The sequence below is a fragment of the Nicotiana tomentosiformis genome, chromosome 5 (genome assembly GCF_000390325.3).
Source record: "Nicotiana tomentosiformis chromosome 5, ASM39032v3, whole genome shotgun sequence".
Classification (NCBI taxonomy): Eukaryota; Viridiplantae; Streptophyta; class Magnoliopsida; order Solanales; family Solanaceae; genus Nicotiana; species Nicotiana tomentosiformis.
In genome coordinates, this window is record NC_090816.1 from 133,936,285 (window position 1) to 133,950,832 (window position 14,548).

General features: G+C 33.3%; 1 protein-coding gene across 5 annotated transcripts; it reads left to right on the top strand.

The window, feature by feature from the left end:
* The first annotated feature begins 4,636 nt into the window (after nucleotides 1-4,636).
* On the top strand, nucleotides 4,637-8,416 carry LOC104084569 (uncharacterized). 5 transcript variants are annotated; one of them, XM_009588471.3, is made up of 3 exons: nucleotides 4,637-4,782; nucleotides 6,995-7,042; nucleotides 7,534-8,416. In XM_009588471.3, the coding sequence occupies exon 3, from the start codon at nucleotides 7,564-7,566 to the stop codon at nucleotides 7,987-7,989; it is 426 nt and encodes a 141-aa protein (XP_009586766.1). In that variant the 5' UTR covers nucleotides 4,637-4,782; nucleotides 6,995-7,042; nucleotides 7,534-7,563; the 3' UTR covers nucleotides 7,990-8,416. The 5 variants fall into 5 exon arrangements, with proteins under 5 accessions (XP_009586766.1, XP_018622318.1, XP_033508886.1 ...); XM_018766802.3 differs by having other exon boundaries at nucleotides 4,643-4,782; nucleotides 7,000-7,042; XM_033652995.2 differs by lacking the exon at nucleotides 4,637-4,782 and adding an exon at nucleotides 4,789-6,495 and having other exon boundaries at nucleotides 6,535-7,042.
* The last annotated feature ends 6,132 nt before the right edge of the window (nucleotides 8,417-14,548 follow it).

Sequence of the window (14,548 nt, forward strand, 5' to 3'; positions counted from 1 at the left end):
TATGTATAACGATTATAATAAGTAAACAGTAAATTCGGCTGACTTTTATATAAAGATATTTTTTTAAGAAATCAATCAGCTAACAACAGTTTTCAATATAAGAACTGTAACCTTATAAGATTCTCTTTTAAAAAAAATAAAAATAAATCTGCAGAATGTCTGTTGTGTTGTCTAACATTCTCACAACATTACAAATGATAAAAAAAAATTAGAATTTATTATTATGCACTCGAACATTCTCGTTCAATGAACTGAAATAATAAATTCGTGTTAAGATTTTTTATTATTCTGTTGGTCAATTGATGGTAGGGACCTGCCCTAAGGCTAAGGTCTAAAGGCAACAACTTCTTAACCTAGTGATTAAAATTAGAACTTGTCCCATGGATTATAATGTAGTATATTCTTCTCATTTTTCATTTTTAAATATGAATATGTAAATACTCTGTTTATATTGCATACCAACCGGATAAATACAAAGAAAAATAGTCCGCCCATTAGGCAGTTTGTCTCCATTCTTTTGCATTATATTTACCAAAAATTCAGGGATTAGCGACAGATAAATTCTGTAGCTAAACATCAAAATATGTTGCTAATCTTAATTAGTGACAGATTAATACTATATTATTAAAAAATTATGTTAGCTACGATCAATTTCGCAAATGAATTATATAGCGTAATATATATGAAATCTTTTTAGATGTTATTGTCTAATTATGTATTTGACATAGAGCTTATGAGATTTTAAAAATTTATGGACGCACCCTTTCAAACTTCTATACGTAATACTCTTGATATTGAAATTAAATCGATTATAACAAGTTATTGCTATTTTTTTCCGGATTACTTGAATCGGTATCATAGAAAAAAAAATTATGTTTTATTGTAGGTTAACTTAACTAATGATATAATTAAAACTTATGCATTATCGGGAAACAAAACTTAAACTCATAAATATACTACAGAACAACATTCAGAAAACTAATTAATTTTCCATAAATAAAATTTCTTTCAATATGCATGTTGGTTGGAATCTTGTAACTATCAGACCCATCAATTCTACAACAAGCTATTTTCCAGACTTTTTATTTTGTAGGAGTAACGAGTTGTTCCAAAAGGATCAAAACGACTTATTAATGAAATTCCTAGTCGAAATGTAAGTATTTTCCATCAACATCAGTCATTTGAGTAGAGATAGTCTACGCTTCACAATTAATCTTCAGTTCAGTTCTTTTAAAGCATTTGAGGACCATATTTAAAACCAATTTAAATACATGCATATTGCCCATATTGCTATACTAAATATTTGCACGCCATTATGGACCACGTTATCTTACCCATTCACATATAATTATGCATCGTTTTTCCAATGCTTATCCTCTACTTTAAAAGAAAGAAAAAGGGACCTAGGAGAGGGAAGTTTGAATATTAATTCGACTGAGTTTGAACAATTTAATTGTATTTATAAGTTATAAAGAGGATACAAACGTAGAAAATTATTACGATTGAGACAATGCAAGAATGTCATCTTTTCCTTCTATTCATCAGATTTTAGGCTTTGACCTTTGAAAGGTATTTCTTATGTCCCCGTGTTATATACGACATTTGACTGAATACGAAGTTGTCTACTCTTTTCTAAAATAAGACATACGAATTTGGTTGCTAGAAGCAAATCCAAGATTTATGTTACTAGATTCAGAATGAGTATAGTCTTATTATAATATTTTTTTTTGTTTTTGTTTTTTGTATACGTATAAATAGTTCTAGTCGGGAGCAATGTGTTCACTTGAACCTAGGTGATCGCAATCCATTTTAGATCTGCCTCTGATGGAAAATTCTAGCAAAAAATGATATAGATTGATGCACATGAACATTAAGATTTTTTGGTCCTAGTACCAAATCGGCAAAAGTATGGTGGAAATGATGTCTAGGTAGCCATTTTTAAGTATGTGGTTTAAAATATATCCATAGTTTATAATGTATTTAAAGATTAACTAATTCACTCAAACTTCAGGACATTGAATCCTAAAGTTTAAATATTATATCTAGAAATTAGAATTTTATGTCCTAAATTTAAACGTAAAAATAGCACGGGCTAGCCAGTTTTCGGACTGGTAATTGAAAAATAGCCAGCGTTTGCAAAGTCATTGAAAAATAGCCACTATTTTGATGCAACACGGACCGGTCCAGCATAATATACTGGAGATTGGTGCACCTGTGTATGAAATTCCAGCATATTATGCTGGAACTCCAATACGCGGAAAGTTCTAGCATAATATACTCGAGATTGGAGCACATGTGTATGAACTTCCAGCATATTATACTTGAGTTCCAGTATAAATATGCTGGAGTTCTAGTATATTATACTGAAGTTCCAGTATATTATACTGGAGTTCCAGTATAATATACAGGAACTCCAATATATTATGCTGGAATATTTCCCGGATTTTGAACAATATTTTCGTTCAGATTTATCTTTGCATGAAAAGTGGCTAAATTTCGATTACTTTTGAAACTGTGACTATTTTTCAATTACCACTTGTAAATCTGACTATTTTTGAATTTCTCTAGTAGTTCAGAAATTAAGGATATTGTGTCTTAAAGTTGGAATATTGTATCCAGAAATTAGAATTTTATGTCCTGAATTTAAATTAGCAGTTCAGAATTTTAGGACACTTAATCTTGAATTTCAAATTAAGAGTTCATAAGTTCAGGACACTTAATCTTGAATTTTAAATTAACAGCTCAAAAATTTAGGACAATAAATCCTAAATTTTAAATTAGCTGCTAAAAAATTTAGGATACAAAACTTCAGGATACTTAGTTCGGAAGTTTGGGCAAATTAACTAATCTGTAAATATATTATAATTTTTAATTATATTTTAAATAGCATGCTTAAAAGTGACTACTAGTGCACTCACCCAAAAGTATGGAAATTTTGATAGCCTTATGCCTCATTTTCTTTCTAATATAAGCTCGTGTAGTGGCTTAAAATAACTTTCAATTTAGACGTGGTCCTCTCTATTAATTCATATAGAATTTGGAATATATTATGGTGGAAATGACATTAGGTATCCACTTTTAACCATGCTATTTAAAATATATCCATATTTTATAATAAATTTAAAGATTAGTCAATTTCGCTCAAATTTCAGGACACGACGTCCTAGAGTATAAACCTCAAAGGTCAAACTTCAAGATATCGTGTCCTAAAGTTCAAAAATTATGTCAACAAGTTCGAATCTTATGCCATGAATTTTAAATTAGTAGTTCAGAAATTCAGGATAATTAGTCTTGAATTTCAAATTAGCAGCTCAAAGATTCAAGACACTAAGTCTTGAATTTTCAAATTCAGGATACTTAGTCCTGAAGTTTGGGTGAATTAGCTAATCTTTAAATACATTATAAATTATAGATATATTTTAAATAGCGGGCTTAAAGTGGCTATTGTTACATTTCCCTATATTATGCATTGCTTGTGTATTTGAAACTTTTAACAGACCAGTGTCCTGTTATTTGATCTACTTTTTTACTATTCAAAAGTAGAATTTACGTATTCATTTCATCAGTGCCAACAGCTTGCTTGCCCCAAAAAAGAAAATTAAATTAAGGGTATTTGATGATATAAAATAGGAGAAGAAGGGCATGGCAATATACTATTGTCACGCTATGACGAAAGGCGGGCTGATGAGGGTATCTCAAGGAGAGAGACTAGGAAGATCTTGAGCTAGCGAGCTTCCGAAGAAGGGGTAAATATGATATTTTAGGCAAATCTTAAATCGAGAAAAGAAAAAAAAGTCAAGTGCTATATAAGACATAGTAATAAAGTTCGCATTTTTTACTAGCTTACTGCTGATCAAACGGAGATTTATATTTTTTGACTACTAGTGTTTTTCTTTAACATATTGCACCACAAAATGGGCTTTCTCCAAATTCTAAAACAAACATCAAATTTAGGCCCATTTCCCCACAAGTCTATTGATCTGCAAAACTGGGCCAAGCATGTAAAAATCAGGAATAGCCTAATTTACAACTGTTACTTAAAAGATAGTCATAGTTTAAAAAATAATCGAAATTTAGGTACTTTTTCATGTAAAAATAAAATTTGAACAAAGACACTCTTAAAAATCCGAAAATATTCCAGCATAATATGCTGGACTTCGTATTTCCTACATATGAGATTCCAACATAATGTGCTAGAGTTCCGATATAATATGCTGGACGTTTACACATAGAAGCTCCATAATCTAGAATATTATGCTGTAACTTCCCGTGTTTCATCAAAATATGACTATTTTTCAATGACTTTACAAATGTTGACTATTTTTAATCACTAGTCCAAAAACTAAATAGCCCGTGCTATTTTAATGCAAAGCTGGGCCAAGCACCTATAGTGGACTATTCTTTCAAGAAGAATTAACCCAAATAGCCGCTCACCCAACCACTTAAACTAAAAATAGCCGGTGAAAGTGTAATATATGTATAATTTATGTATTAGATGTGTATAATTATGTATAATCTATGTATAAACTATATATATGGCTAGAAAAAGTAAATAATGAATATAAACGGCTATTTGTGTAAAGATCCCTTCTTTCAAAACACTGGATCAGCAATGATATATAGTCCCGGCCAGACGATAGCCTTAAGAGAAATTTATTTTTTCCAAAAAAAAAAAAAAACACAAGAGTTCCAATTTTGGTGTCCAAGAAAATGGTGTACTATTTATGAATTTATACCTGCTATGCTCAACTTGCTGGGTAGTTAAGTTTCTATTGGTACTAGGTAATTTCTTGTTTGCTCTCAAAATCTCTAATTTGAAGATTCGAACTAGTATTTCTTTCTTTTTGATTTGAAAATTTGTGTCATATTGCTTAAATTGTTTTGATTATATCATTGTGATTGCAATTTGTATCCCATATATAGATGTGATTAGCCTCTCCAAGTTCATTTTTTTTCTCACTTGAACAGTTGGGCAGGTTGTACTTCTGCTCCAAGTTTACAGGCAATTAATCAAATTGGGCTTAGAAAAAAGTTTGAGTTACCAGTAGGATGAGCTGTAAAATTTTGGAGTTTTTATGTATTTATTCGGAAGGGGACGGATTCGAGCCGTGGAAACACAGAAATGCACGTAAGGCTGCTTACAATAGACCTTTGTGGTCCGGTCCTTCCCGTATCCCACACATAGCGGTAGCTTAGTGCACCGGGCTGCCCTATGTATTTATTCGTGTTTGAGCTAAGAAGATGTACACTAATTCTATGCTAAACTTTTGTACCATGCTTGAATATATACAAAGAGTGACAGTAGACGATTGCAATAAGAATAGGCTGGAAAGATGTTATCAAGCAGTGGAAGTGCAATCTTTTATGGTGATTTCCTATTTCCTATCAAGTTAATGATTAGATTAGAATGTAAGTTGTATCTACGGAGAGTTTAAAGAATTTCTGAGCAGTTTCAGTGGATCGCTTACCATCTTTTGCATAGCTGGATTTGACACTATTAAACTCCTTAGATTATAAGTTCAGTTAAAACTTTTACCACCAACTCAGAGAGATGAAACAGAAGTCGTTCTAATTTTGATCTTAGTTGAAAATTATTTCCACTCCTAAGCCGAGGGTCTATTGGAAACAACCTCTTTATTTCCACAAGGTAGGAGTAATCTCTGTGTACACATTACCCTCCCCAGACCCAACTACGTGGGATTATACTGGGTATGCTGTTGTTGTGTTGAAAATTATTTCCACATAGTTACAGCAGAGCATCTAGATATTGGCTAAGATCAAGGGCTGAGCTCCCTAATGTTTTCGCAACAAAATCATAATGCAGATTGCAGGCAAGCGGCATAGTCAAAGGCTTATTACCTCTCTTTCTTCTTACTTCGCTTGGTTTTTTCAATCCTATATGCTTTTGGTTATTTCTGTATGGTTGTTTAGGAAAACAGAAGGAAGACATTAACACTCCTATAGTTGATCGCAGTCAGTGGTTGCTTTAGCCCACTGATATGCATTTAGCCGCCATGGATTTAGTATCCAAACTGCTAACAGATGCTTCAATTTGGATACACGACATTTTAAATCATAAGTGTATTGGCTATCTTCAGTGACTTTTCATGTGTGAACTGCATTTAGCAACAGTAATTTCACCCAAGCTTATACATTTGGTATTTTTCTAGCACAACATAAGAATAATGCAAGTAATAGCTTTCTACAATGGCTCCTCTATATCGGGCATGGGTTCACTAAAGCTATCTGAATAATCAGATGTACCATTAATTCCTTTCAAGCTTCACAAAATACATACATGAGAGAGAAAAGGAAGACATGTTCTTTGTTAAGAACTCATTCAATATTGAGGCATAGTTAATTGATTGATTTGATATATGCGGTCTGTTTAAAAAAGAAGTGTTCGAGGGGAAGGAGGGAAGACTTTGAATTGATAGGAATGAGTTTCTGATACTTCAATGATTAATATAGTTTTTTGTAAAAATACCTTCGTTGGTCGTTGACATAGTGGACTAAGAAGGCTTCTATACCAAGGTATGCTCTTTAAGCCTACTTAATTTTGATCAATTCTTATGAAGAGGTACAAATGAGCTCATTATGGATCTTGGATTGTCATTGCTTTTCTCCGATGATGAATATCTTCTAGAAATACAGTGTTAGTAGTGTTTTTTTTGCTCATCTGAAGCAAAATATGCTCGTTAAACACAATCTATGTGTTGCATCAATCCCGTTTGACAAATATCAGTGAATAAAATAAACATCAATCTTAGCTGGCTTAAACAAATAGGAAAGCCCGCCCATGGTGGTTCTGATTGGATTTTCTGACGTCTACAACTGTCATGCCTCATAAGCTTTATTGTGATCCGAAATCATTACCTGCAAAGAATTATATTTTTGTTGCTGAGATTTTGTATCCTTTTAATCAAGGGCAGTATAATGCAATAGCAGTTCTTAAATCATGAATACCTCTTTATCTTTTTTGATTTATTTGCAGATCAGGAAGTTCTTTGTTGGATATCGTCAAGCTCGTTTTCTGGAACTTGTAAGTAGAAACTAGTTTCAGCAGACATTTCTACTCGAAATGACTGTCAGAGCACATCATTCCATTCTTTCTGTTGATGGTCTTGGAAGGGTCTCAATTATTTCATTGGGATCTTAATAATATGTGGCTCCTCTTACATTTTACTACACAATGCCGGGACTCAATCATTTCATTCTGATCATACTAAAATGTGTTTTCTCATACATTTCATTTACACAAAAGAGCTATGTTTTCAAATTTCATAATCGAAAAGAGAGCCCGTTATAAGGTTTGCAGGTAATTAAATATTGGTACGAACAATTTTATTAAATATCCATTTTCAGTTTTCACATGCTAATTTCTTCTGGAGTTTCTACATATCAGCTTTAATTGAAGTAACACATGCTGAGTTTAGATATAAGGAGATACTAATTTTTGCCTGCTAGTACGATAATTCCTTAGATTTGTCATTTGCAGATTATGAAATAAGTAATATATGTTGTCTGCTGCAGAGTCAGTGCAGGTATTGACAATTCTGAAGAATGGATTCTGAGCTGGTACTACATACTGGCGGATGTCACTGTAAAAAAGTAAGATGGCGAGTCTATGCATCATCTAGCGTTGTGGCCTGGGATTGTAACTGCTCAGACTGTTCCATGAGACGAAACACACACTTCATAGTTCCCTCGGAGAGATTTGAACTCCTCGGAGACTCCAAGGAGTTCATCACAACCTATACGTTTGGGACTCACACAGCTAAGCACACCTTCTGCAAAGTTTGTGGTATAACTTCTTTCTACATTCCACGATCGAATCCAGATGGTATAGCCATTACATTAAGGTGTGTCGACCCTGGTACGCTAACTCATGTTGAGTTCAAATGTTTCGATGGACAAAATTGGGAAGGCTCGTACAAGCAAACAGGCATTGCATCTTGCTCAAAGGCAACAGATGAAGATTCAAAGTGATATCAACTTTTGGTGTGAAAGTAGAAGCTTGCTGCCATGTGACCAGGAAGTCACAGGTTCAAGCCGTGGAAACAGCCTCTTGCAAAAATGCAGGATAAGGCCGCATACAATAGACCCTTATGGTCTGGCCCTTTTCCCCAGACCCCGCACATAGCGGGAGTTTAGTGTACCGGACGTGAAAGTAGAAGCTTAAAGTATCACGTGATGGAGCTTCCCAAGATAGTCTTTCTTCTTTCTGCTAATTTTTGACATTCAATTCTTGAATTGAGGCGCCTGACCTTGCAAGATATTAATTTTTACCATTTGATTATGATTACTCTTTTAGACGCAATAAATTCTGTAAATTATTCTGACCAACAATTACCTATGTATTATTAATGACGTCTTAAGGCTTTTAATAGAATTTTGCACTCAAGTCTCATAATAAGTTATCCATCACTTTTATGTCTTGGTCACTTGGACTTCCTTTTGATTCTTTTAAATTTTATTTGTTCTTAACATGGCATATTTTACCTTGGTTTGAGTTTTCGGGTTAATCAATTACATTAATTTTTGGGATTTCAATTCAAACTTTTATTTGGGTTTGTATAGTTTCTGCCTAAATATATAATGTTGTTGGGTTAATATTATGCAAAAATTCTCATGTTCTAATCTTTTTTCAAATTTGAAGAAGCCAATGGAATACAACATGAAAATATTCTAGTCTTTTTAATGGTTGCTATTGCAAGTTACATTGCGTATCTTGGTTTTATATATGATGCTTGTGACATTTTATTTGAGAGACAATGCTAAGCTCTAAATTAATATGTTTTTATATATAAGTGATTGTTGTACTTGACCAGAATGCTCCTGTTTAATAGAGGTGGGTCGATATATATAATACTAGTTTTCTTTTAATACAATTTTTTTACAAGCAGATGACTAATGGACTTATTCAACCAATACTATTGTCATTGCAAAGGACAATCATACTAAAAAATTGCTATCGAGTGAATTTAAAAAGTAATCTTCGAATGACTCCAATTAATACAATTTTATAATTATATCAAGTATTCAACTTGACAATAATTCCTTTTTTATATGTCAAAAACATAATTTAGATGTGAATTTGAAAAACTTCGGTTATGGTAGTAAATGTTCTAGGGTGTGTTTGGTATGAAGGAAAATGTATTCATGAAAAATGAGTGGTTTTATCACTTATTTTCCTTTGTTTGGTTGGTGAGTGAAATTTGTTTTCCAAAAAATATTTTCTAGTGTTTGATTAGATAGTATAAAATATTTTTAGGAAAATAATTTTTTATGCTACTCTCCTCAACCCACCTTCTCCAAAATCCTCATATTTCGTGCACTCCTTCCCCCTCTCCCCCTCCTCCCCTTCTCCGGCACTCTATTTTCTTCAAAATTTTAATTATTCTTTTTAAAATTCACGAAAACCCAAAGAAACTAATGTACTACTTTATTTTTTCACACAAGAACAACATTGCAATTTGAGCTCGATAACTAAAAAGAAAATTCTTTTTTTGTTGAAGAAGAGAGTATCCTTTTTACAACATAAAAAGAAATTACTCATTTTGTTGAATGAAAGAAAATATTTTTTCTACATTATAAAGAGAAAATAATCAGTTTGTTGAAATAAAAGAAAATACTTTTTTTTCATCATGAAAAGAAAGTATTCGTTTTGTTGAAATAAAAACAAAATACTTTTCTACATCATGAAAAAAAAACCTTTTTCTATTTCAGGAAAAGAAAATAATTAGTTTGTTGAAATTAAAAAAAAACTTCTTCTATATCATGAAAAGAAAATAATCGTTTTGTTGAAATAAAAGAAAATATTTTTTCTACATCATGAAAAAAAGTACTCGTTTTGTTAAAATAAAAAAAATATATTTTTTCTTTATCATGAAAAGAATATACTTATTTTGTTGAAATAAAGAAAAGTACTTTATTTACAACATTAAAAGGTAGGGGTTGGGTTATGGGGGAGGGGGGAAGGGTTGAGGTGGTGTGAGGTAGGGGTGGTTTGGGAGGGGGATGGATGGGGTTGGTGGGGATGGGGTTGGTAGGGGTTGGTGAGGATAGAGAATAAGGTGGAGAAGGTTGAAAAAAAATTTTGGAAAATGTTTTCCCTTCTTCTTTTTGATAAGGAAAATATTTTTCTCCAATTGAAAGAAAATAAGTTCATGAGAAAAATATTTTTCAAAATATTTAAACCAATCAAACATGGAAAAATTAAAAAATATTTTCCGAAAAATATTTTCCTTCATACCAAACACACCCCTAGTCTTAAAGTTTTTGATTTTTTTAAAAAGAAATTGTAGCCTCGTCCTTCTTGCAGCAACATACATATCAAAAAGTTAAATGCCAAATGAAAGTAATATTTCGTAGAAGCTATACATAAATTCGATTAATGTATGCCATCTTTGGATGTTTAGTAGATCATTATCATGGTGTACAACTATAAAGAAGTAGTAGTTGTTTGTGCTAGAGATAATAGTTGCTCGTATACAAATCATAATTACATACATATACCTTATGTCTAATTTAAAATTATGAGTCTTCATCAGTGAATTTGACCAAAAAAATATTAGTTGTATTATATAAATATATTGGATTATGAAATATAGTACGATAATGTGTCAGATGTTGGTTGTTTGATGTTTTAGTATTTCGTAAAAAAATTAAAACTCTATCGTATCAAGAAAAATAATATCTTAATTTTCAAATTTACTTTTTAATAATTGAAAAAGAACTTGACAAACAGAAAGACACGAGAATAAATAATATTACAACATGTGTGTAATGAGTAACACAAAATTTGAAAGAAAAAATTATAAGCTTCAAGAAAAAATATAAAAGGACTGTACAAAAAATAATTCTTTGTAGCATAGAAGATGAAAGAACATAACTGAAATGTAATTAAGAAAATTATGAGAAAAGTAGGGAGAAACGTTTTCCATAATAATTATGGTGAGAAATGTTTTTGTGAATGTAACGACCCGGCCGGTCGTTTTGAATATTATAACCACATTTCTCATTTACTACTCAATTTATGCCTTGCTATTGATTTATGACTTATCGGGTTAGTAGGTTCGGGTCCCGAAGGAATTCAGAGTGAAATCAGATACTTAGTCTTATAATTAAAAAATTAAGTTAGAAAAGTGGACTGGATATGGACCTATGTGTAAACGACCTCGGATTCGAATTCTGATAATTTCAATAGTTCCGTATGGTGATTTTGGACTTAGGAGCATGTCCGGAAGAATTTTTGGAGGTCCATAGAGGAATTAGACTTGAAATGCTGAAAGTTGAATTTTTGGGAAGTTTGACCGAGGGGTTGACTTTTTGATATCGGGGTCAAAATCCGATTCTAAAAATTTTAATAGGTATGTTATGTCATTTATGACTTGTGTGCAAAATTTGAGGTCAATCGGACGTGATTTGATAGGTTTCGGCGTTATTTGTAGAAATTAAAAATTTCAAAGTTTAATAGGCTTGAATTGTAGAAATTAAAAATTTCAAAGTTTTAGTGTTGTTTGAGGTGATTCGACTAAATTCGTATGATATTTTAGGACTTGTTGATATATTTGGTTGAGGTCCCGAGGGCCTCATGTGAGTTTCGGATGGTTAACAGATCAAAAATTAAACTACAGCAACTACTGCAATTTTCTTATGTTGGAAATTTCTTCTGCCAGATTCGAACCCAGAAATCTCTCAGAAACGAGCCCAGAAATCGAGCCCAGATGTGAGCCCAGATCGAGCCCAGGGTCGAGGGACACGATCGAAGCCATGATCGAGCCCAGGGTCGAGGGCCACGATCGAAGGCATGGTCGAAAATATGATCGAAGGCCAGGGTCGAGGGCCATGATTGAGGATCAGGATCGAAGCCATGATCGAGGGCCAGGATCGAGGCCTAGGATCTAGGACCAGGATCGAGGGCCAGGATCGAGGCCCAGGATCGAGGCCTAGGATCGAGGACCTCGATCGAAGGCCAAGATCGAAGGCCAAGATCGAAGGCCAAGATCGAGGCAGAACCGAGGTTGTCTGGGCAGAATTATAAAAACAGAAACTTCGTCCCATTCCCCATTTTTGATAAATTGGAGCTCGAGGAAAGGCAATTTTTGATATATTTTCAAGAAAAACTTGAGGTAAGTCCCTTGTGATCATTTTTACTCCATAATATTGAATTATCATCGAATAATCCGACTAGATTACATGATTTTGAGGTGTAAATCGGAGATTAGAACTTAGAAATTTGGAAAAAAGATTTGTAGATTTGAGGGTCGAGTTGAGGTAAGAGTTTGGTAAAATTGGTATGGGTAGACTCGTGGTTGAATGGGCTTTTGGATTTTATAACTTTTGTCGAGTTCCGAGACGTGGGCCCCACAAACGATTTTTGAGCTAAAATTCAGATTTTTAATGAAAAATTAGCATTTTCTTATGGAATTAATTCCAATAAATTTTATTGACTGAAACGAATTATTTGTGACTAGATTCGAGGTATTCGGAGGCCGATTTGCGAGGCAAAGGCATAGCAGAGTAAAGAATTTTACGCTCTGAGGTAAATAACAGTTTTAAATCTTGTCATGAGGGTATTAAACCCCGAATTTTGGTATCATGTGATTATTTTGGAGGTGACGCACATTTTAGGTGACGGGCGTGTGAGCATGCACCGAGGGGATTGTGACTTGGTCCGTCCCGGGAAACTGTAAAGTTGAAATAATTTGTTGTTAGCTATATGCTCTCTATGTGTTGATAAAATTTGACTGTAAATTATGTTAGAAATTATGCTTAGGCTATGTGATAGTACTGTTGGGACCCACAGAGGTCACGTACTTGTTGAATTGCCTGCTAAATGCTATATGTACTCAGCCTCAGCTTTTACTTGCGCATTTTATCTCAGTCACTGTTGTTATTATTGATACATCATATCATTGTTGTTTGGGCTGATTTCATGATTATTAAGAGCCCGAGAGACTGGAGAGATTTATGACTGAGTGAGGCCGAGGGCCTGATTGTGAGATATTAATACTATAGCACGTGAGTTGTCCGTGCAGCACGTGAGTTGGCCGTGCGGATCCTTATATTATACTATAGCACGTGAGTTGGCCGTGCAGATCCTTATATTATACTATAGCACGTGAGTTGGCCGTGCAGTACGTGAGTTGGCCGTGCGGATCCAGATAGTTATATTATGCCACGTGAGTTGTCCGTGCAACACGTGAGTTATCCGTGCAGATTATAGCGCTTGGGCTGTAGGAGCCCCTCCGGAGTCTGTACACCCCCAGTGAGCGCGGGTACCCATTGAGAGTGAGTGATGAGGACTGGGAGCCCAGTGAGCGATTGTTGTCCTCAGAGGTTGTACTTGATTCCCATTTGTTGTTGCACTTAGTTGCTATCTGTCATTACTGTGAAATCTCTGAAAGATTTTTATCTACGGATTACATGAACAAGAACTGTATAAAAATTGATTTGACATTAAACTGCTAGATTTGATAGCATGTCTATTCTTTGCTAGAATTACTGGAAATGAACCATAACTGTGTAGCTCGATTCTATCTTCAGTTCCTTATTTATTATTGTTACTTACTGAGTTGGTTGTACTCATACTACACCCTGTACCTCGTGTGTAGATCCAGGTATTCCCGAACATAGCGGGTATTAATCCTTTCGCGCAGTTAATTTTCAGGAGATTTTGAGGTAGCTGCCGTGTTCCGCAGATCTTGTCTCTCCTTCTCTATCTCCTTGTTTACTGTATTTGGTATCAGACTATTATAGATCATATTTTCCAGACTTGTATTCATATTAGATGCTCATGTACTCAGTAACATCAGATTTTGGGAGTATTTATATTTGTACTTGTGAGATTTTCTTCCGCTGAAATTAATCATTATGTTTTCGTATTTAAAAGATATGTGGTTTATTGAGATTGTCGGCTTGCCTAGTATTGAGATATGCGCCATCATGACGGGCTAAGTTTTGGATCGTGACAGTGAAGTAATTAAAGGAGAATATGAATTCCCTCAACCCTAATTGGATTCATTGAATTGAGTGTTTGAAGTATTAAAGTACTGCTGTTTACTTCTAAATATGTCGATTAACATATCATGTAAAAGTAAATTACTTAATTAAAGATTTATTTTTCTCTAAGGACAATTGTACCTCAAATTTTAGTATAATATGATATGATATGATTAAAAACAAGCTGATTAGCGAGTAGACCTCCCAAAAACAATATACAACTCAATACGCAACAAAATGCATAGATAATCAAAATAAAATTAAAATAGGAATAATTTCAGAGAATTATCTTCAAATTTATCTTTATGATAATAACTTTCGTTATGCTCTGAAATATTACGTTCATCTCCCTTACCTCAATTCTTTTGTAACATGACAATTTTAAATGATGGAATCTCTTCAAAGTTTCCCTCCCTTTTTTTGACATTAATTATTGAATATTCCCTCCGGTCCACAATAAGTGACCATTTTACCTTTTTATTTGGTTTAAAATAAGTGTCTATTTATATATAATCAAGAAGGAATTAATTTTATTTTTTCA